General features: G+C 33.3%; 3 protein-coding genes across 3 annotated transcripts; all 3 read left to right on the top strand.

Annotated features, from left to right (window-relative positions):
- The first annotated feature begins 452 nt into the window (after positions 1-452).
- On the top strand, positions 453-6,052 carry LOC105951666 (DEK domain-containing chromatin-associated protein 1). The gene is made up of 11 exons (XM_012975117.2): positions 453-1,504; positions 2,217-2,250; positions 2,772-2,851; positions 2,948-3,007; positions 3,672-3,782; positions 3,879-3,959; positions 4,049-4,126; positions 4,421-4,874; positions 5,303-5,397; positions 5,499-5,529; positions 5,645-6,052. Exons 1-11 carry the CDS (start codon positions 971-973, stop codon positions 5,848-5,850), a joined length of 1,764 nt encoding a protein of 587 aa, XP_012830571.2. The 5' UTR covers positions 453-970; the 3' UTR covers positions 5,851-6,052.
- Positions 6,053-7,786: 1,734 nt separating this feature from the next.
- LOC105951665 (2-oxoglutarate-dependent dioxygenase 21, chloroplastic) lies at positions 7,787-9,567 on the top strand. Its single transcript, XM_012975116.2, has 3 exons — positions 7,787-8,118; positions 8,218-8,450; positions 8,898-9,567. Exons 1-3 carry the CDS (start codon positions 8,008-8,010, stop codon positions 9,475-9,477), a joined length of 924 nt encoding a protein of 307 aa, XP_012830570.2. The 5' UTR covers positions 7,787-8,007; the 3' UTR covers positions 9,478-9,567.
- A 12,896-nt stretch (positions 9,568-22,463) lies between these two features.
- Positions 22,464-24,597, top strand: LOC105951647 (uncharacterized). Its single transcript, XM_088817643.1, has 2 exons — positions 22,464-22,951; positions 23,883-24,597. The coding sequence occupies exons 1-2, from the start codon at positions 22,511-22,513 to the stop codon at positions 24,570-24,572; spliced, it is 1,131 nt and encodes a 376-aa protein (XP_088673769.1). The 5' UTR covers positions 22,464-22,510; the 3' UTR covers positions 24,573-24,597.
- The last annotated feature ends 570 nt before the right edge of the window (positions 24,598-25,167 follow it).

The raw sequence follows: 25,167 nt of genomic DNA, 5'->3' as shown, positions 1-25,167 counted from the left end.
TTCCTGTGATTTTTATTATTCATTTAAAATAGGAGAAATTACGGCCAGCTTCTAAGGTAAGGTCAAATTACGGAAAACCTCCCTTGTGTCTGCGTAATTACAATCACCTCTCTAACTATGAATTTTCTTAAACGTTCACCCATATAGTGTCAAATTCAACAGCATCTTCTACATTCCATAAAATGTTCCCTAAGTTTGTACTCGTTTTATGCAAACATGCAGTTTCTGATACACCACAATATGATATTTACAAGTCAAGAGACACATTTTATGATCATCTTGTTTAAAAATGTGGAGCTCGAATCCGATAAAACGGGTACAAACGTAAAAAAATTCCACATAATTTAGAAAATTTCACGAAATTTGACATCGTGAACGTGTAAGAAGATTTATAATTGAGAAAAATAATTATAATTATCCAAATATGAGAGATTTTTTTTCCTTAATTTAATGTGACGAGGGTTGCCGTAATTTACCCTTTAAAAATATAAACTATATTTCCGTAGTTTTTTTACATTCATTTTTAGAATTATCTTGTACAATTTGAATGCAAAAAATGGTTGAAAACAATAAATTGTAAATAATAAAGTCAAATGCAGAAGAAACTGGATTAAGAAGTGGTATTGTACACCGTGCTGTATCGCTGGTACATACCTTTTTAAAGGTGATAGTGGGATGACAATTGACACGAACCGCCTTGGGTAAATTTCACTTTTTTCATTTCAGCGAAATTTTTCAAAATTCAGCTCCAAAATATACCCGCCTTTCCACCCAAATATTTTGCCCTAATTTCTTCAATTGCAATTCACATCTCACTCCAAATTCCGCGTACACACGCAGCAAACTCTCCCTACTGGCTCAATTTCATCGTAATTGCTCCGGAATTCTCAGATTCGGTGTTCGTACCCGTGCATATATGCGCGCAGATTTTAGGGTTTTTGCGTCTGGTTAAATCTTGAGATTTTTTTTTATGGCTTCCGAAAAGGAAACCGTGGATAGGAGCGAGAAGCAAGAGGAGGAGGATCAAACTGGAATCGAAGAGAAAGGCGAAGTTAAGGAAGGCGCCGGTGAAGTAGAAGCAGAAAAAGCGGAGGGAAATCAAGAGAAACATGAAGAAAAAGGAAATGTAGGGGAAGAAGAAAAAGAAGAAGAGGGGAATGAAGATGAGGAAGAAGACAAAGAAGTGAAAGAGGAGGATGAGGAAGAAGAAGGAAAGGCAGATGAAAAAGCAGAAGAAGAAGATGTGAAGGGAGATGAGGATGAAGAAGAAGAGGGGAAGGGGAAAGACGAAGAAAACGAAGGAGATGAATCGGAGGAGGAAAAGACCGAGAAGAAAAGTGTGAAGAAGGGAACGAGAAAAGCGAAGAAAGGCGAAACAGAGGAGCTGAAATCGCCGAGGACGCCTGGGAGCGAGAGGCCGACGAGGGAGAGGAAAACGGTGGAAAGATTTATGGTGGGTGAGAGTGCAAGGGGATCTGCCACCAAAACTTTGTCCATTGAGAAGGTATCGCCAACCACCATTATTTTTTGTAGTTGTTGTTATGAAATTGTGTTGTGTTTGATACAGTGATTTGAATTTTGGATCAAAATATACAGAACATAAATTATATATTTGTTGTGTTGAGTGGGAAAAAAAAAACGAAGTGTATGGTTTGTATAGATAGTAAAAGCGTTCTTTCGGTTTGATGTTCAATAGCTATGAATTAATTTCGGTATGTTTTTGGTCTATCTGGAAAACTAGTAGCATGTGTTTTGTGGGGCAGTTATTTATGTGTCCGTTGATTGATATTGATTTGGACTGGGATGTTCTTATCCATCCAGTTGTCAAATAATTGTTTTAATGTTCTTGAAGTTCATCATATTATGTTTTCACCTAGCAGTATTAATGATTGATGCAGTGTTGTTTTTGAGGAATACTTAGCAATGTTAAAGGAGAAAGGATAAAAAAAACTGAAAATGGATTTGATTAAAAGTTTCTGCTTCAATTAAATGATGGGATTTAAGAGTTAAACTTGAGAGATGGCAAAGTTTTTTTGTTTGTATGCAACTCATAATTGACGGAGTTTCTGGCTTTCTGCGTAATAGTTTATGATTAAAATGTAGTGAGAATTGAAATTTAAGATTAACTGATAGTGTGTTTACATATAATGAATCACAGAAAGTGTATTATGGTATTGAATTTTTCACTAATAACTGTATTGTTTCAATGCTTCCAGGGCCGAGGAACACAACTTAAGGACATCCCCAATGGTATGTTTTCCTTTTGTTTTCCTTTTAACCCACACTTGACTAATGCAATTTGTTTTTGGAAAATAAAATGGAAAGCCTTCAATCCTCTCTCCAGTAAGATGGTTGTTTTGGAACTTATGCGCACTTGTATTATAGAAATGGTGCTTTGATTGGTATTAGGAGGATTGAGAAGGTTCTATCAAATTGTTACATTTTGTTCTTAATATGAAATTCTATATATGTTTGTAGCATTAAATCAAAAACAGTTTCGTTTTATTTTGATAGAAAGTGCTGTCTTACAAATCCCTACTCCTAGCCTTTTGGGTCTAATTTAGTTGTATTTCCAGTGCTTCAAGTTTATCCTGTATGGTCAGTTAACAAGTTAATTTCTACCATCATTTGTAAATAGAGTTTGAAAACTTGTAACTGCATCATATATGATTTCTTGTAGCTTCTTTGCCAGGATTTGTATAGGGTCTGTGATATTTTTCATGATGTAATAAGTTTGAGAAAATGAGCTGTTTTGCTGTGATTTTTTTCAGTGGCTTTCAAGTTGTCCAAGAGAAAAGTTGATGAGAATCTGCAGCTTCTTCATACAGTTCTTTTTGGCAAGAAAGCGAAGGTTTCTTATTTAAATTTTTATTTATTTTAGATTTAGCATCTTGCTCGGTTGGTTTGAAGCATTTCATGGATTCTAATCATGTCATCTTTTTTTCAGGCGCATACTCTGAAGAAAAACATAGGCCTCTTTTCTGGTTTTGTATGGGTTGAGAATGAGGTAAGCATCTTAACTTTTTTTAGTCTCTCGTTTTTTATGTTTCGTTTGTCAAAATTCTTGTCAATGACTTATTGCTTAAGGTATCTACATTAATATGTGATGACTTGTGGTCTGCAAGAGCAGTTGCATAATTGTTGAAGGTTTACAGTAATTGTGTCGATACAACATACCACCAGATAATATTGAATATGTAGTTCTTGGAAAATGCCTAGAGAATAATGTCTTTGTTAAACGAGTCAACTTAAGTTTAGTGAATGTAAGGAAATTGTGAAGAAAATTTCACTCACTTTGAGGGTGTTTGGTTGTCTTAAAGCTCCTTGAAAGACTGAATAAGATGTCTGTAAGATACTTTGGAAAAAAACGAGAGTACATAATCTTTGAGGATTTGAAGAATTCGCTGAACTCTAACTTTTTTATGAGAAGGCACATTTTTCTAAAATTGTTTTCTTACAAGTTTGATGCCTGTCGATTGATTAAATTTTCATTTGTTGGGTGCTAATCAAATCTTAAAGTTTTTCATCTCTTACAAATGCAAGAAATGCAAACTGCAGATGTTTGTTTTCGGGTTATTTATTGAATTAACCAAGTCCCGTAATGGTATGTTGCCTGTGTTTCTTGTTTGTTATTAATTTCGATTACTCGGTTTTCATGACATCTTCAACAGGAAAAGCAGAGGACTAAAGTCAAGGAGAAACTCGACAAATGTGTTAAAGAAAAATTGCTGGATTTTTGTGACGTCCTTAATATTTCAGTCAATAAAGCTGCTACAAAGAAGGTATATGAAATGTCTTGCAATAATTCTGGTACGGATTATATATAAAAAATGTCCATAATATTTACAGTAGTGAAATATTAAATTATTTTTATACAGGAAGAACTCTCTGCAAAGATATTGGAGTTCCTAGAATCTCCTCATGCTACAACAGATACCTTGCTTGCTGACAAGGAAAAGGTAAAGTTTATCTGCTTTGTATTTAATGTTTTTTATTTAATCTGATTGATCCTGTTAATTTATATTATATTTCACCACAACATTTGAAGGGTAAGAAGCGGAAGGGTAAGGTCTCAGCGAGCAAAAGCCCAAGTTCGTCTAACGTGACTGCAGCAAAATCTGCTAAGGTTAGCCCTGTTATATGTACACTGAGTACGGTAAAAAAATATTTTAGAAATATTACTATGTATGGTATGTGAGTGTATATATATATATATATATATATATATATATATATATATATATATATATATATATATATATATATATATATATATATATATATATATATATATATATATATATATGTGTGTGTGTGTGTGTGTGTGTGTGTGTGTGTGTAATAATGTGTCTATATGTTGTATAAAAATGTGTCTATATATGTATTGAGTAAATCCGTAATATTCTTATTTGACATGTAGAAACAAAAAGTGGACTCTGAATCTGGAAAGAAGAGAAAACAACCCACCGAAGAAGTTGATGATGATAAAAGCGAATCTTTACACAGCGAAGACGATCATGATGATGACATCACAGTTCCTGCAGCAGAAAGCGACCGCGAAGAGAATGACTCTGAAGAAGAGGCGGATGAAAATCGAGTTGAAACCAAGAAGCCGAATTCTTCCAAGGGAGGTGCAAAGAAAGATACTAAGCCTGTTAGTAAAGTAAGTTCTGCTACACCTTCGAAATCCTCTGCTAAATCCAAGAAAGGAGCTGCTGAACCAGAATCGAAGGGTAAAACGAAGGCACCGGTGACTAAGAAACAAAAAGCTGACAAGGATAGCGACAAGGATACGAGCGCACCTGCAAAGGGTACTTCTTCAACCAAAGAAAAGCCGAGCAAGTCTTCGGCAAAAGCTTCGCAAAAGAATCAAGGTATTATGTTTATATTCGATTTTTGAAATAGCTGAATCTATAAAGTCACCCTCTGTTTTTTTATAATTCAAGAACCTTCTCTCTAAGTTTGCTTTGATTGCAATCAAATATTTCTTTAGTTCCTTTTTTTTTTTATATAAAATTAAGTCTAGAAATATTGATTTCCTTTATGTAGTAGCTAAATGTAATTTTGTGCAAGAATGCTACCATATGCACATGAATCGAATCGAATCGAAATTTATATTACCTAGGCATATAATCTAATTAAGTCTAGAAATATTGATTTCGATTTTCGATTCAATTCGATTCATGTGCTTAGAATTATCTAATGTCCAATATTTTTCTCCCGGAATTGCCGATTTTTTAATTTCAATGTAATACACTTGTCTCGTGTTTTTTTAATAAATGAATTTTGTTTGAATTAATAGGAGGCAAGAGTAAGAAAAATGTTAAAAAAGAGCCTAGCAGAGAAGCAATGCACGCAGTCGTAGTTGATATACTGAAGGAAGTAGACTTCAACAAAGTAAGTGCACCATTTATTAATTTATTTTTATTTTCATTTTTAATTGTTAGGTGTTTATGTCGAATAATATCATTGATAATTTTGCATACTTAAAACTGCAGGCAACGTTATCTGACATCCTCAGACAGCTCGGTATGCGATCCCTGTTTTTGATACTGCTGCTAAATTAATATTCTTTTTTTTCTGTTTCGTTTTTTTCAGTCTTTGGTTTAATTTGTTAAATATTTTTTGACTGAATGATAATCAGGAGAGCACTTTGAGGTAGATTTATTGCATAGGAAAAAAGAAGTTAAAGAAATAATTACTGAAGTGATAAAAAGCATGTCCGATGATGAAGAAGATGCTGACGAGGCGGCCGGGTCTGGTGAGGAATCTGAGAAAGAAGATGCTGACGAGGAAGCTGATGAGGATGCTGATGAGGATGCTGACGAGGATGATGATGATGATGCTTAGTTAGAGAATGATGATAAAAAAAACTAATATTTTTTTTTCCGGATGTTGTTAAGTAGTGTTTGGATTTTACTACGTAGGTGTATTTAATTTTGTAAGATTAGTTTTCGAGGATTTATCGGAGGTTGATAGGCAGAAACAAAAGTATATGCGCTCTGTAATAAATAGTAACTGCCCAAATGTGATTTTAGACCCTTTTGTGCTCTCTTTTAGTGACCATTCAAAGTTGGTATCAACGGAACCTCGATGAATTAATACTCGATAAATTAATAACTCTGTTTAAACAATATTTTTTTATGGTCCGGACTCAGAGAAAATGTATTAAATTATTAGTTTGATAATTTAATATTTCGCCAAATTAATAGAATTTTGTCGGCCCCGACTGTATTAATTTATAAATGTTTAATTGTATGTTCTAATTGCTGAATGTGTGTCTGTGTGTGTAGTGTAAAAACATCGGAATAAATCGATACAGTCACTTTATAAATATCTTACTCAACCGACACAAATTTGTCGAATCGCTAAAAAGTTCTCCATTCCTACTGTCATCTTGTTTTATAGAAATTTTGGTAGCGTGTATCTATCTAATACGAATGAACTACTGCATTGTCTATTTATAGAATTTTCGTACCGTGTATCTATCTAATACATGAACCATCAAAACACCATTCTTCTCTCTAATTAACTAGGGGAAATTTGTTAAGATATCCCTTATTTTGGATTTATATAAGTGGAGATCTTACTTGCTAGATTAATATAGGCTATGTCCTTTTACCCAAAAAAAAATAAAATAAAATAATTAGTGTATAGACATAAACACCCTCAATTAATAAAAACAAATTCCATATATATATATATATATATATATATATATATATATATCCCCTCTCTCTCCAATCTCGCGTCTCTCTTCATATCTCTAATCTCTCATCTCTCTTCCTTCATCTGTATTTCATGTCTCTTCCTAATTTTTTTTTCGTTCCTTTTTCTTCATATTTTTTTTGGTTGAAGAAATATTATAGAAAAGAAAAAAAAAGGAACATTTTTAAATTATGAGATGATTTCTTGGTGATAGAGTTAAAAACGAACAACAAACATCTCCATTCCCCCTCCACAAAAAGAAAAAAAAAAACGAATTTCAGAAATCCAATACCTTAGCCAATGCGTCTTTCGTATGTAAAACCTTTCCATCGTTTGTTGTTGGCAATTTCCATTTGCAGGTTAGGTTAACTTCGTTTGTTGTTTGAAGAATTGCATTTGGTGTTGAGATTTGATTACTATGGTTTACAATTTGCAATGTATATTTTAAGTTACACTTTGCAAACGCTTTATTTAATATTTTTGTTGTTTGCAATGTGTTCCATAAACAATTTTTTTGTTGATGTTTTTAATGATGCCGGAGACAGTAATTTAGCAGCCAAAACAGTAATATTAATTAAAATATTTTTTTTAAGAAAAAACAAAATTATAAAAAAAAAAAAGAAAAAAAAAAGTTAACGCCGGAGACCCGGCGGTCAACGGCAGTTGACCGGTCGGAAAAAAAATTCTGGGGAAAAAAAGTTTTTCAAAAAAAAAAAGAAAAAAAAGAAAAAAGTCAACGCCGGTCAACGGCGGCGACTGGCAGTCTCCGGTGGTGACGGGTCAAAATTGAAGTCAAAATTAAAATTATGGTTAAAATTGGTTAATTGATGAAATTGGGCTAAATTGAGGTGTAAATCATGAAAGTGGAGTTGAAGTGGGTTATAATGAATTGAGGGTAATTTTGGTATATATAAAGGAATTTTCCTTATTTGCAAATAAGTTTGAATGAGCTGGATTTATTTGAAAGACAAAAAAATTGGATGTCAATCTTTTAATTAAATGCCCTTGTCATGGACCTATTTATCATTACCCTATATTAAATATCGGCTGCTGATCCGCAATTTAATCTCATTATAATATAGAAGTATCTATACGAAATTGCCCGAATAAACTAAGCACATGAATCGAATCAAAAATCGCACACTACCAACATTAGATAATTATAAATGGTCGGTTCATTATCTAGATAAGTTACGTGATCAAGCTGCATTAAATTGTCCACCTAGCTAGAAAGCGATCGCTAATACATATATAAAAGAAGAAAAAAAAAACTAATTAACAGTAAATTAGTGTGTAAGCATGGCGGATTTGCCCATAATCAACCTCCCTCTCCTACACCAAGATCCTTTAGCAAAGTCTTCGGTAATCAAGAAAATCCGCGATGCTTGTCACAGATATGGTTTCTTCCATGTAACCTACCCTCTCTCTCTCTCTCTCTCTCTCTCTCTCTCTCTCTCTCTCTCTCTCTCTCTCTCTCTCTCTCTAATACTTTCTCTCTCTCTCATGCAGGTTGTCGATCATGGCATCCCGGATAGAGTTATAGAAGATGCTTTAAAGGTGAGTGGAGAATTCTTTGAGCTGCCAATGGCGGAAAAGGAGGAGCTTGCGTCGAATGACGTAAGCAAGGAGGTGAGATTTTGCAAGTTAGAAATGGGCGAATTTGCACGGGATTTCCTCAAGCTATATGCCAATCCACTCCATCATTTTCTCTCGTCTTGGCCGAGGTCTCCTCCATACTATAGGTACCAATTTTAATTATTTATATATAAATTCATTTTTATATAAAACCTCTTTCTTAACTTTTTTCTTTTTTTTTTTATAAGGGAAAATATATTTTTCTTTATTTTAGTCACAAAATTTTCTCCAAATTAATCATACCTAGTATTTTACCCCCTAAGCAAACAAGAAATCTAGTTTATCTACTTATTTTATTTTTTTACTTAACATTTTTCTTGATGCAAACAAAGCCGGCCTTAGTGGTTTTTAGTGGACTATTGTACATGAATCCGACTAGAGTCGAATAAAGCAGTTGAATTTACTTAAAATTGGATTTTAATCGGTTTAAATCAAGAAAAATATACGTTGAAGATTAATGCGGAATAAACTACTTGAATAAAATTGCTACACTCGATGAAGCGTACACTGAGTAAATATCCATCATCAATTTACACACTAACACATTGTATCAGAGAAAAAATGGGTATCTACTCGAAAGAAGTGAGGAAGCTAAGCATCGAACTATTTGGAGCAATAATGGAGAGCTTGAACTTAGATAACCAAACAAATCATCTTCAAAAAAAATTCGAACAAGGCCTCCAAACTCTCGTCTTAAATTCTTACGATCCACGCTCGGAATCGGACAAGAAAATCGGCGCACCACCACACACAGATCATAGTATCATCACCGTTCTTCTGCAGAGTGCCCCGGGACTCGAGATCGAGAATGGCGGAACGTGGGAAAATGTTCCGAACCTCAAAGGGTCGCTACAAGTACTTGTCGGGGTGCATTTAGAGGTAATAAGCAACGGTTTTTACAAGAGTGTGTTGCATAGAGCAATTCCGAGTTGTGGGGATAGTATAACTAGGTTGTCTATAGCCAGCTTGCATAATCTAGCCATTGATGAAGTAGTTGAGCCGGCTGATGAGATCGAGATCGACGGTGAGGATGGAAATTCAAGAAAGTATAAAGGGAGCAGCTTAAGGGACTATTTGAAGCATCTTGCTTCCGGAGAGAAGAGGGGTTTCCTTGAGACCATCAAAATTAATTGATTGATATATCTACGTGGATTATATTCATATAACTGTTGGTTCCAACTTTGGTTAAACTCAATTATGGGAATAAGTTTTTGTTATTGAAAATGATTTGTATATTTACTCTACCGGTTCCAAAATAATTGTCACTTTAAATTTAGTAATAAGAAATAAATATATTAGATTATTAGTTCGATAGTTTAATATTTCGCTAAATTAATAAAATATATTAGCTTTGATTGAATTAATTTATAGAGGTTTAGACGCACAGGAATTATAGTGAAAGATATGAGTTAATTTGTGCACATGCACGGTGTTATTTTTAAATTTTAAGAGATCATTACAAATAAGCCCATCAATGGGTACTTATTCATAAATAGATCCAGACAAAAAACTCTTTTACCAATAAGTCCATACATGGTCCAGATTTTTGTAAAGGACTAAAATAACCCCTCATACTTTAATATGCTCCAATTTCATCCTTAACTTAATTTATCTCAATTTGACCCCAAATTTAACATATTATTCAATTTTGACCCAAAACCTTTTTTTTCATAAAAAAAAGAAATTCAAAAACTTTTTTTTTCCCGCCGGATTCCGGCGTTGACTTTTCAAATTTTTTTTTCTTTGTTTCTGTAACTTTTTTTGTTTAAACAGCAATATTGCTGTGATTGACAGTAATATTAACTATATTACTGTTAAAAACAGTAAAATTAACTAAACTACAGTTTAACACATTAATATTCCTATATTAATCTCTAGCACAGTAATATTAACACAACAAAACTCATTATTATTGTGTAATAGAGTAATATTACTATGTTAACCGTTCAACAAATGTAAACATAATAAAAAAACAAAAGAATTAATATTATAATACCGTCAACCATAGTAATATTACAATAATAGACAGTAATATTATTACGTTACTTCGTGAATAACTCAAACAAACAAAAAATCCAAACAAAATAATAATATTGATGTGGTTGACAACAGTATTACTATAACAACAGTAATATTACCGTCAACCACAGTAATATTATTGTGTTTACAGTAAAATTACAATAATAGACAGTAATATTATTACGTTACTCCGTGAATATCTCAAACAAAACAAAAGACCCAAAAAATAATAATATTGATGTTGTTGACTGTAATATTATTGTGTTTACAGTTATTTTACTGTCAACGACAGTAATATAATTACGTTGAGTTGTCAACAAATCAAACAAAATAAAAATATAAAACAACAAAAAATAAAAAATAATAATATTACATTAATTTAGTGTCAACGGCAGGACAATTACATAAATGTATTGTCAACGGCAGTACAATTACGTTAATTAACTGTCATTACAGTATAATTACGTTAATTTACTGTCAGTGACAGCACAATTACGGTAACGTTTAGCGGCGGACGTAAAAAAAAACAAACAAAAAAAAAAATTAAAAAAAATAAAAAAACACTAAAAAAAGTCAACGCCGGAGATCGCCGAAAAAATCCGGAAGAAAATAAAAAAGAAAGAAAAAGTCAACGCCAGAAACCGGCGAAAAAATCCGAAAGAAAGAAAGAAAAAAAAATTGAAAAGTCAATGCCGGAGATCGGCGTTGACCGCCGGTCAACGCCGGAATCCGGCGGCAAAATGTTTTTTTTTGAAATAAAAAGTTTTGGGTCAAAATTGAATAATTTGTGAAATTTGGGGTCAAATTGAGAATAAATTAAGTTAAGGATGAAATTGGAGCATATTAAAGTATGCTAAAAAAAAAGATCAAAATTGAATTTTTGTGGTCAAAATTGGATTGTTGTGGACATAATTGATTAAATTCGGTTTATAATTAAGAATTCGATATAAATGGTTGATGGTAATATTGGCATATACATGACTGTTTCCTTTATTTATAATAAATATTAAAGTGATGGGTTTATTGGTGAAAGAGATATAACCCCTAAACCTAGAATAATAAAGATGCTTCGTTAGGGACTTATGCACAAAAACCCCTAATTTTTAATTGGAAAAGAACAAAAAAAACATCGTCTCATATAAATCAACAAAATACTCACTATGTTGTATTTTGAATACCGCGCTAATTAAGATATGCATGTTTCGGTATGCTATGACTATTTTATTATTTATACCAGATGAATTTTAACTGTAGATTTGAATAAATAGCTAGTTACTAAACCCACATATACAGAGTGTGCGTGATTATTTATAAATCTACAGTTGCGATCCACCTAATATAAATAATCATGTATAGTATATACCTACCCAAACTATCCTAATTCCTAAGTAATTAAAAAATAGGGCAAAATACCCCCACCCAAAACCGGGATATTATTTTAGTTTTGCTAAAATAATTAGAATTCCACAACATAATTATTTTTAAGTTATAAGTATCATGCATATTTTTTTTTAAAGAATAAATCTTTATTAGGCACTTGCCAGATGAATTGGAAGTAGTAATCCTTCAGAATAACTTGCCCCAAGTTTATTGGAAATTGCATGAGCTAAATAGTTACCACTCCGCTTGACAAAAAGAAAATTACAAACGATGAAAATCTTAGCAATATTTGCGTCACTTCGATCAGTGCTCCAAAAGATGTGGGAATAAGTTCACCGAACTTCAAGGCATCGATGACCTGCAAGCAATCGCCTTCCAGGATAACTGAATTCCACCCTCGTGCTTTGGCCTGTATGAAAACTTCGACTGCTGCGCGTGCTTCACATTCAACTGCTCTAGGTTGTCCCATAAACTTACGAACCGCCCACCAGCAACATTCGCCTCTCCAACCATGGGCAATCATGGATGTCGAGAAAAAAATAGCACCTTTAGGAACCACCTCGTCGAAATTAATTTTAATTAAACCTTTCGGGGGAGGCATCCGTTGAGTCGGCAATGTATCACTCCGGGAGAGTAGTGGTGTGAGACGAGCCTGTTGAAACTCTTGTAGAAACGAGCTGCTCCAAAGAACAATTTCCTCCAGCTTGAGGCCCTCTTCACCGTGTAGAACCCTATTGCGCACCTTCCAAGCTTTCCGACAAATAACTATAGCTAATGAAAATCAATTATCGCTCAACTTATTCCTCAAAAAATCGACCGTTGGCAAACTGAGTTGCTCGGTTCCATGCGCTCAATTTAGAACGAAGCTGATCGCCAACACCACACCTAAAACAAGTCGGAGAAGTGGCAACCTTTCGTCGGAACAATTCTGCACCGGATGACAATAGTTCAGAACACGCTCACGAAAGGAAATTGCGAATCTTTGGCGGAATGGGAAGACTCCATATGAATTTCCAGCTCTGAGTTGTTTCCCCACTACTCGATTCGCCGCCACGTCCACAATACCTATTGGCATTATATCCATTAGATAAAATATTATAGTAGCATGAACGAACCGTAAAAAAACCGGTATTGGTGTAGTGCCAAATCCGCGAAGCTCTGGCTGCGTTACTACCAATCGGATTAGCCATGATTCTAGTCCTATCGACTGGCCAAAAAGTCTCATCAATTAACTTAACGTTCCAACTCCTTGTGTCCGTATCAATAAGGTCCGATACTTTGTCATGGAAGCTAGTTGTCCGTGGTCGCCTCGTCAATATCTTGAAATTACCATCATCGCATAACCACGGGTCAGCCCATATTGCCGTTTCGTTCCTGTTTCCAACTCGCCGACGGATTCCAGCTAGGTGATAAGACCGGGTTTTGAGTAAACTCCTCCACATTGTAGAAGGTCGGGTGCCCATGGTGGCCCGAAAAATATCCTCGTGAGAAAAGTAACGACCTTTAAGAATTCTGGATAGAAGAGTTTCCGGTTTCGTTAAAACCCGCCACATCTGTTTTGCTAAAAGTGCTAGGTTGAAACTCCGCAAGTCCCTAAAACCCATGCCCTCACCCGACTTGGGAAGACAAAGATTTGACCAAGACATCTTCCTCTCTAGACCTCCCCATCAAAATCTTTGAATCAGGGACTCTAGCTCCTTGAGTAAATCACTTGGAAGAGTAAAACAACTCATCATGTATGAGGGTATAGCTTGAAATACAGCTTTGATCATCACTTCTCTGCCTGCTGGTGAAAGTTGTTTCTCCCCCCACCATTTGATCCTAGCCCATAGACGATATCTGAGAAATTGAAAAACTTTCTTTTTAGACTTCCCCAATGAGACTGGCATCCCTAAATACCTATCATGCCTGTCGACTACTCAGAATCCCAGTGTTGTTTTAATAGATTCCTTAATTTCTGCAGCCGTGTATGGACTGAAGCACATGGTGGTTTTCTCGAAGTTAATCTCCTAGCCCGAGACATATACATACTGCTCAAGGATCATCTTCAAAGTGTGGGCGTCGCCCTTAGTAGCTCTGTAGAACAACATAGTGTCGTCTGCAAAACAAAGGTTGGAAATAATAGGAACAGTCTGAACTCTATGGAGAAGTCCATCATTCATCGCCCTCTGTATCATAGCAATGAGGGTCTCTGCACAATAAATAAATAAATACGGGGAAAGAACTCCGTGGAGAAGTCCGTTATCCATCGCCCTCTGTATCATAGCAATGAGGGTCTCTGCATAATTAATGATGCTAGAAATAGATCACCTTAGAGAATTGAAGCAGGATGAGCTGGAAGAGCAGAGTAGATCACTGGCTCACGAGCTTGATGACCTTGAGATACCTGCGATTATAGAACACATGAACTAGGCTGGGGGTTGATCCGGCGGAAACCCCTCCGACGCTCAAGTCAGACGTGCGGATAGTAGAAATAGTCCAGAGAATACATGTTGAAGTATTGCTCTGATAATAGGACGTACCTTAAGGAATGAGTTCAAACCTTTATTTATACCTCATTGATTGGGCTGAAGTTTTATTAGTTGAGATTGTTGGGCTGGAGTTTTATTTGAAGGTGATTGGGCCTCGATAGTAGTGGTCTTCAATATTGGGCTCGTGACCCAATAGGTAAAGAAATTGTAGGTCTATTGAGTTCTTCCAATTAGGCATATCAACAATAAATAAATAAATACGGGGAAATAGGGTTTCCTTGACGAAGGCCTCAGGGTTTTTTTTGTTTTTTTTTTTTTTGTTTTATAGGATGTCCAACCCTTGGGGGATGCCTTATTTTTGGGTGGAGAGATGTTACCCAACTCTTAAGATGTGATGTTTAACTATTTGGGTAGAAAGGTAAGGGAGTGTATCACCTTTGAGATGAGATGTCCAACCATTGGGATGAGATGCTCAACCTTGGAGTGAGTTAGCTCCCCAGCTTAGGATGAGGCAAACACGAACCCTGTTATGGTCTTGAAACACTTCAAGTGTCATTGACATTGTTGGGAATGAGGAGATCGTAAGGGAGAGGCGATGAATAGATTGTTGCATGTGTGATGTAGGATCTGAGGTGGATGCGTTATCTGCTGCGGTGGAGGTCGTTTTTGCCGTGGGTGGAGCTGCAGGGGATCGTTGACTCCCACTGTGGCGATGTATGGTGCCACTGCTTCAGTGGCACGAGTTGAAACTTCCACGATCATACACTGAAGGTTCTCATTGGTTATCTGAACCGTTCGACGATCAAGTAGAAATTGATCCTGTTGAAGCTTCCGCGATCATACGCTGAAGGTCCTCATCGGTTATCTGAACCGTTCGAGGAGCAAATAGACATTTGATCTTGTTAAAGCTTTCGCGATCATACGCTGAAGGTCCTCATTGGTTATCCGAATCATTCGAGGAGCAAGTAGAAGTTGATCTTGTTGAAACTTTCGCAATCATACGCTGAAAGTTCTCATCGGTTATCTGAATCGTTTGAGGAGCAAGTAGAAGTTGATCATGTTGAGGACCCAATGGGTCCTCACGAATGTGAACTTGTGTTGGATCCTGAATGCGGAGAGTGCCAAGCCAGAGCCTCCACGAGGTGGAAGGTTATTAGCAGTGTCACACTACCACTGAGCAAATGTTTTCAAGGCCATCATGCTCGCTACGTGATTATGTCTGCTTTCCCACAGACGGCGCCATTATGATGATGCTAGAAATAGATCACCTTAGAGAGTTGAAGTAGGATGAGCTGGAAGAGCAGAGTGGATCACTGGATCACGAGCTTGATGACCTTGAGATACCTGCGATCATAGAACACATGAAATAGGCCCGGGGTTGATCCGGTGGAAACCCCTATAACGCTCAAGTCAGACGTGCGGTTAGTAGAAATAGTCCAGATAATACATGTTGAAGTATTGCTCAGATAATATGACGTACCTTAGGGAATATATTCAAACCTTTATTTATACATCATTGATTGGGCTGAAGTTTTATTAGTTGAGATTGTCGGACCAAATATTATTTGAAGGTGATTGAGCCTCGGTAGTAGTGATTTTCAATATTGGGCTCGTGGCCCAGTACGTAAAGATATTGTAGGTCTATTGCGTTGGCCCCATTAAGTATATCAACAATAAATAAATAAATATTAGAAAAGAGGGTCGCCTTGGCGAAGGCCTCCGGACGGCGACAAAGAACCAAACTGTGAACCATTAAATAAGAAAGTGTAAGATATGGATGAAACGCAAAGCATAATAAGGTCAACAAAACCAGGTAATGTTTTTTTGTATTAATATATAGTGAAAATTAGGTTTCGACCCAACTCAAATCACGCACATGCCAATTTCTCTACAATTAATAATGGACAAATGATAAGTAGGTCCATGACAAATGACTAAAATATACATAGATCCAGAACAAAAAACAGTCTTGCAAATAAATCCATCCCCATGTCTTTTTATCTAAAAGACCATCCATTATATAATTTTCATCAATTCCATTCATTGTACTCTAACTTTTTCAATATTGCATATTTATCCCGAATTTGAGCAAATTTGAACAAATATATCACATTAACAACAAAATTATTGTTTGAGATAGTAATATTACTGTCCCAAACAGTAATATTACTGTCTTGAACACTAATATTACTGTCCCGAACAATAATATTATGAATATTACTTTGCCGAACAACAATATTACTAATATTACTTTCCCAACAATAATATTATTGCATGAGACAGTAATATTTGCAGACCGCAAAATTGCAGGTCAAGACGATAAATTTAATTAATATAGTAAAATTACTGTCGGGACAGTAATATAGCAGGCCAATACAGTAATATTAATTAAAATATTTTTTAAGAAAAAAATATTTTCAAAAAAAAAAAAAAAGTCAACGCCGGAGACTGGCGACCAAAATTGGGATCAAAATTGGAATAATGGTTAAAATTGGTCAATTGATAAAATTGAGCTAAATTGGGTTGTAAATCATGAAATTAAAGTTGAATTAGAGTTTCAAGGAGTTGGGGGTAATTTTGGAATCTATAAAAGGGTTTTTCTTATTTACAAATAAGTTTGAATAATGTTGATTTATTTGGAAGACAAAAAAATTAGATGACCTTTTTTTTACTTAAGTATTCTGTGCCTATTTGCTATTTGCCATTTGCAGGTTTCGGGTTATCGAATGAAAATATGTGTTCGAACTAGTCTCGTTATGTTAACAAACCATGTTCAAACAACCTTTTAACGAACGAGCGTGAATCTAGTAATTGGTTTAATTTTCAAACCTTAGTTTGATTCAATCCATCTAATTTCTATCAACGACGATTTCGATTTCTAAACAAAATCAATTTTTAATTACTTAGAACAATTCAAATTATAGTTCTTTAAATAAATATATATTTAATTATCTGTAAATTTAAGGATCCTTGAATTATTTTGTTACTAAAACGGAATAATTAATAGACTTTAGGACTACAATTTTCAAAAAGCATAGAAAAAAATCATCTGATATTTTATTTTTGTTTATATATAAGTAAAATAATTGAGACAATAAAAAAATTAATGCTTAAATAAATGAGTAGCTACCAAGTAGTTATAAGGCAGACCTCCACAACAGATAATTAATCCAATTTGGTACAATTAGGGCAATGGTCTAACCAAATTAGAGTAGGGGCGTGTGCCCCATATTTATAATGTACGTAATTCAATATCTAGCTCTCTAACTATTTAATTCTATGTTCAATTATGAAGATGATATAAAATTATGAAGTAACAAATTACTAAGTTTTATATTTGGCCGATCAATTTATTAAAAGTAAAATTTATAGATTTAATTATTCTACTGTCTACATATTAATGCCCTCAGTTAAAAAAAGTTAAAAAAATATGATTAAAGTTTATATTATTATAAATATTTATGGGTCTTTCTAGGGTGAGATACCCCATGTTCTAAACTTTTATGAGATATGCATTAATCACCATTAATTTTCTAAGATTAAATCTGGACCCTAAGAAAATAACATGGTTTATGTTCTAAAAAATGAAGTACTTTACCAAATTATCCTTCGATTATTTTTTTATTAAATTAATATAAAATTGATTAACATTGAATTGTCTAATTTACCCCCTACTATATTTTAATTAAATAATTAATTTAAATTCATTGTGACCGAGTTTTATTTGATAAATAATCGAAAAAAATGCATTCATTAGGAATAGAAATCATGACCTCTTAATACATTTATCACTCCTAACCATCCAAGCACATTAACTTATTATGATATATTTAACCATAATTGTATAAATACTGTTAATTCAAATATTAATTGCAATATTCATTTTTTTAAATGGTATTAAATAAATTATTAACAAATTTAATAAAATAAAGTTTGAAAACTATAAAGAATTGCAGTTCAATAGGCCAAACATCTATCATTAATTATATAATATTAGAAGTATTAATAAACTCCACCATTTAAAAATGTAAAGAATGCTCAATTAAATATAAAAAAATACATAACTTAATTCAAACTCATTTATGTTATCTAATCGATAGTGTGACAAATCCAAATAAAAAATAAAATAATATATTTATTTAGAAGAAGAAAAAATTATAACTCATTACAATTAGTAGTTTTCTTAGTTTAAAATAAAATTATATACTACAAATACTATATTGTGAATTTTCTTTTAATATTTAATTTAATCAATTAGTAAGATTTGAATCGATGAAGTACAAATCCTTTCAATTAGTAAACATTATTCAAATATTTGAATCGGTTGCTTAACTATTGACATAACATGTTTAACTATTTATAAGTAATGTCTAATATCTTTTTAATTCAATTTTGTCATAAAAAATAATAAATTTAATTCCTAACACATGTAAGAACCTAATCGTAAATCATAATATTTTATCAAAGCGTAATATTTGAACCAATTAAGCTCAAGTCCTTTCAATTCGTAAACATTATTAAAATATTTGAATCGATTCATTAGCGCGCTCAACTATTGACAAGAACGTCTTAATCAAATTAACTATTATTAATTAAAGTGTGATACATGTTTAATTCAATTTTATCATAAAAAAAATAATTCCTAAATTACGCAACAATCAAATCATAAGATTAATTAAAGCGTATGATTTGAATCAATTAAGCGCAAATCCTTTTAATTTGTAAATATTATTCAAAAATTTGAATCGATTAAGTTCAACCACTAACAAGAACGTATTAATCGAGTTAACTATTTATAATTAAAGTCTACTATCCTTTTAATTCAATTTTAACAACAAAATAATAATTTAATTTGTAAAATCGTAAGAATTAGATCGTAAATCGTAAGATTTAATCTAACCATGAACCGATTAAATCTTACGATTTTTATGAATTAAATTTTATTATTTTTATGATAAAATTCAATAAAAAAAGGTTACTAAACTTTAACTATACACAGATTGATTAATACGCTATTGTAAATTATTGAATTTAACCGATTCAAATATTTGAATATTGTCTACGAATTGAAATGAGTTGAGCTTAATCGATCAAATCTTTGAATGTTGTTTTTGAATTGAAAACACATGAGTTTAATTGATTCAAATATTACGATTTAATTAAATCTTACAATTTACGATTCAATTCAAACTTCAAATTCTTTCGAAATTCATTTTTAAATTACACGAGTTGAACAACATTTCCTTAGATTTTTAAATTATATTATATAAAGATTTGTTAGTATGGGATATTTTTAATATATAATAATAATAATTATATGAGAATTAATAATTTATTTAACATTATTTATATAAGTTTTATAACCATTATAAATTGTAGCTTTGTGATATATATCCGTATTGTTAGTTTATTGTCAATTATGTGTTTTGTCTTTATGGTAAGTATTCTTGTATGTTTTTAGATGGTCACAAGTTCGAATTCAGGTTGATGCAATTTTGGATGGGTGGTTTAATGAATTTTACGAATAATGATATAATTTACGTTATAAATTTTAATTCAGCAATAAATATATATTTAAAATTGCATTAAAATAGAAAGGGTAAATTGACATTTCATTAATAATTTATAATTGCAGATTTTTTAAAATAATAATTGTAAAAAGGGTATTTGCGACAATACATAAATGGAGAAAAAATAGGTTTTTTTGGTGGGACACGTGTCGCAATTTAAATGGGGTATCTCATAAAAGTTTATAACACATGATCTCACCCTAGAAAGACCCAATATTTATTACTTGTTTAGTTTCTCTAAGCAAGTATTCACAAAATGATGAAATAGTTGTGACACGGCAAATAAAATGCTACACCTAAATATTTACAAACACAACCATATATATATATATATATATACTTAGTGAATAATTATTTAAATAACCAGTAGTAATATCTAACTCCTTGTAGTATCACCCCTATTATTTTTTTTAAGAACGAAAAGGACGATTTTTATTATCACGTCAAATCAGTGCTTACAAAATGTTGAATCTCAGGAGGTATAGAATCAGCACAAAAATCATCTTGAAAACGGAGTTGAGCAATATTATGTGCTACTCGATCCCCATTTGTTCGGACATGGTTGGCAGAAAAATGCTCAAACGAGTTTGCAAGGGCATGAATATCTGTGAAAATGATTCCGTACATTGACCATTCTTCACATCCGTCACAGATTGCTGCAATAACCACGGCGGAGTCTCCTTCAAGAACGATTTTGTTCCATGATCTTCCTTGTGCAAATTTTGCTGCTTTTGCTTCAGTCGAGGTGGGGTCCAGAGGTTGATTTATACAAATCGAATTCTAGCCCACACACTCACCCAAATGGGTTCGAGCCACAATTCCTACACCAACACATTCATCCTTTCAGTTGTTACTTGTTAGCCACATCAAAATTGATCTTAATCACATTCGTAGTAGGCGGAATCCAATGAACCTTTAGTGTTCATGCAGAAAGCTGATTCGTGAGGACTCGAGCAGCCAAACATCTTATAACATCAAACAAGTCATACATTTCATCTTTAGTGTTTCTCGAGCTGTATGCCGGAGTTCGAATGATTTTGGTAATAAGGAAAATTCTTTCATACATATCCAAATTACCCTTAATCCCTTGAAACCCTAATTCAACTCCAATTTCATGATTTACACCCCAATTTACTCAAATTTCACCAATTAACCAATTTTGACTCGATCTTATTCATATTTTGACCCCAATATCCCACTCAACAATTGCTACAACTGGGAATCGAACTCGTGACCTTGGCTCCGATACCACTACTAAGACCTCAGACGCTACTAGATGTCCTAAAACCAATTGAAGTCACAAAAGGCGTAAACCCTAGCCTTATTGTATATTCGACACCACAAGCGTCCACGACATTCGATTATGGGCTGCCCATACCCAGACCTCCCCCGCTTGGACAATTACGGCCAAACTCAGGCTAACATTTTGAAATCTTTTCAAATAATCACATAGTTCTGGGTTCGCTTGCAATTAGGTATGTCTAGTATGTAGGAAGAAAGCGAATTGTCGTAAAATAAAATAAAACAATTTATTTTGATTATTGAATGCATATAAGTTGTTTCATTAAGCAGCTATTCACAAGTTGATGAAATAGCTGTACGGCTGTACCACCACTATTGTTCCCCGGACAACTTGTGACATCAAATAACTCATACATTTCCTCTTTAGTGTTCTTTCTCGAGTCGTATGTGTTTGTATTTCTATTTTAATACTAACTAGTGGTTCATTTTTGTAATTGAAAATAAAATAAAATAAAATAGAAATCGAAAGTAAATTTCAAATAATTTCGTTTGCTCCTTAATTCAATCAATTGTGAATTAATAGAGTGATATGTAGCAATACTTGATATGCAAGAAGAGAGAATTATTTATAATTTAACATTATTATATACAAGAGGGTGTTCGTAATTTACACTGCATCAGTGAAGTATGATATTGCTTAAGTATTCAAGTACTCAACATCGATTTTGTTTGATTATTGATCGATCCATGTCTTGATGGTAGGATGTCGGGCCTCAGACGCCATTATGCTCTTTATAGTGCTTTAATACATACCTCAGATTACGATTCTACCTACTCTAGAGCCTCCACTACCAAGTAATTAATGACTCAGCCCCACCCGGGCATCCGTCCATGGGCGGATGGTAATCGGGGCAAAGGGGGCTATGGCCCCACTAGATTTTTTTTTATTTCTTTTTTATTTTTATATCGTTTTTTATAAAGTTTTTTTTTTATAAAGTTATCCTTGTAAGACCTCTCAAGCTCTACTATTTTAATAGCTTTGTAGTGCATTCATCACACACATAAGCAAAAGTCACAAGCTTGATTCCTAGTTGGAGCAATTGCTTACGGGGAGATTGTCAGTCTGTGTTTAGACTACAATTGTCCGTCGTAACAAAGGCGCAGACTGGATCGAGTCACCATTTGCTCTGTTGTGGAAGTTAGCGAGTGGGAAGAGTCATAGTCGAACATACTGCCTTTCCTAACACCAATTAATTTTAGAATAACTTGTAGCCGCTATTAATAATACAAAATCCACCCCCAATGTACTACAAATTCTAGGCAAACGTAACATTAATTAATGTTATATACATTCACACCACAAGTTGATAACACAATTTAATTTCTACCCCTTATAAATATATATCATCATCATCAGCTACGTGCACATACATATTTTCAATTCTGCCATCCTCATTTATTTTCTCTGCAAAAAAAATAGAAACAATGCAAACTATGATGCCAACAAAGCCAACAGAGACAAGAAAATCCATGAGAATTAATAATCTCCCCCCACAAAATAGTAATAGTAATATTCTACAGAGACGCCTCCACATTCTTCTCTGCTACACAAAAGCATCCGAGGAAGATTCCGGCTGGATTTTTGCCGGGCGCATGAAGGAGTCGCTCGGTAAAGCTCTCGAAGAAGAGCCGATCCTCGCCGGAAGGCTGCGACGGCTGTCGGAAGAAAGCGGCGGTAGCGGCGGAGATTTTGAGATTGTTCCGAATGACGCCGGGGTTCGAACGGTGGAGGTGAAAGCTGATCATGTGAAGTTGGCTGAGTTTTTAGATGAGTTGAATGCTAATAAGAGAGAAGCTAATGAGCTTGTGTTTTGGGAGGATATTGTGCAGCACAACCCTCAGTTTTCACCACTGTTCTATATCCAGGTATTTTTATTTTTTATTTATTTTTATTTTGTGATTTGTTTTTGAATTTTGTTAGGTTATAAAAGAAATATATTTCTAAAAGAAAATTTAAAAAAAAAAAAAAGAATTTGTTTTTTTTTTGGATTTTTAGTAGGTTTTACTAATCTCATTATAGATTCTTTTAGATCTGTGGGAAACACTAGTAGAAAATTTGCTTATTACTACAAATTTTTTTGCTGCCGTAAAAAGACTTAACAAAAGGTACTTTTTACCACGGAGTAATTTTGAAGTCGTAGTAAATATTAAGATTTATCGTAGCAAAAAAATATTTAGTACGGCAATTTACCGTAGCAAAGCTTTTGTCAACGCCCGTATATGCTACGGGGCAAATTTGTAGCAAATGCGTAGCGAAAACCTTTTTAGTACGAATTTGATACATTTTACTACGGTTAATAATCGTAGTAAAAATCATTTTTCTACTAGTGAAAGGAAAATATTATCTACAAAAATACATAATGAATTAGAAAAATCACATATTTTTATACTAATTTTCCATGCAGCACGGAAACTTCAACAAGTTAACGTTTCCGTGTTTTTTGGACATGTTTTGTGTCTGACGTTCAAGAACACCTATTGGACACCTTGTATGCCATTTTGCAATTCTTAACAAGTTAGAAACCTATTTGAATAACAAATTTTCAAATATTTTTGTTGCTTCCGTAATTATTTACATAATTTAATAATCATCTGCATATTGATAGTCGATAGTAAAATTTACTTTGAAAATGTTTGTCTGAAAATATAAATAAAAACTTATATATAGTTATATAGCATATTTATAAATATGCCCCTATATTTTTAATATTTACACGCTCTTGGCTAATTTTGTTGGTATATATATATATATATATATATATATATATATATATATATATATATATAATTTTTGCAGGTGACAAACTTCAGTTGTGGGGGATATTCAATTGGAATCACCACAAGCCTTCTTCTTGTGGATCCTTTTACATTTTCAAACTTCCTTAAAAAATGGTCCAAAATCCACAAAACCGTATTTTCAAGAACTAATACCTCCAAAATTCCTTATCTTTACTTTCCTAATTATGCATCATCTCCTAATGATTATCGACTAATTACGGGCTCTAATCATAAGACATGCAAAAATAATACTAATGCATCTGCTCAAAGTGTAATTCTCACAGTTCCAAAAAATATTCTTCATAATAATCACAAGAATCTTGCTGCTTTATGCATCGAAGAGGCGGAACGAAAAACGGGCTCGAAAATGGCATCGAGCTTGTCTCTGTTGCTACACAAGTTGCCTTGTGAAGAGGAGGATGCTTATTATAATAAGGTTGAAATGTGTTCAAGAAAAGGGCTTTTAGAGGGTTTATTAGTATCGGAAAACGAGATTAGTGGACTAATCAACACTAATTGTGCAATTAGAACATGGGATGAACTGGGATTGGACAGTTTGTGTTTCGACGAAGGAAATAAAGCTGATTATGTTTCTTGCTGGATTAGTTCGTCACCGGCGGTTAGTGACGAAGGCTCCGTCATGATTATTAGTCCTTCGGGTGATGACACCGACACTCTTGGAATCAAAGTTGTGGTCACATTCGATTAAAAGTACGCTTGGTTTTTTTTTTTTTTTTTATAATAAATCTTGATCGATATATTGCATTGCACTGATGGTCGACACACGTTGCGCGTTGTGCAAAATCGGTGCATCGGAATATAATTTGCGTCAATATCACATTTTCCCTTATTTAACTAGCTAGCTAGTTAGCTCGGCTTTATTGTTGGTTGTTCTTTTTTTTTTTTTTTTTTTTGTTTAATCTTCAGATAACTATTGTATTCTAATAAAGATCTTGTGCTATTGCATTATATATATGAAGCATTTATTCTTGTTATTAAGAGCATCTTCAGCCTTCTATTATTTAGACATGTATATAAGCTACATTTTAACTTTTTTTTTTTTTTTTTAAATCATTTATAGATAAGAGCAATCCATCTCAAGGTGATGGAAATGTAAAATCAAAGATTGTAATATACATGTTTACTATCAAATAAGGTAAATATAAATATAATAAAATACTCAATAAATAATAAGAAAAAAATAGTATTAAATAATTAATTTTAAATATTAAATTTCAATGGGTATATTTCAAATGAAAATATAACCTCTTTGAGTCTTAATAATATCATTTATAAATATTTAA

Source organism: Erythranthe guttata, chromosome 4 (genome assembly GCF_056151865.1).
Source record: "Erythranthe guttata isolate IM_541 chromosome 4, IM_541, whole genome shotgun sequence".
In the NCBI taxonomy this organism is placed as follows: domain Eukaryota; kingdom Viridiplantae; phylum Streptophyta; class Magnoliopsida; order Lamiales; family Phrymaceae; genus Erythranthe; species Erythranthe guttata.
The sequence above is the reverse complement of the archived record's forward strand: the minus strand, read 5'-3'. Positions and strand labels throughout refer to the sequence as shown.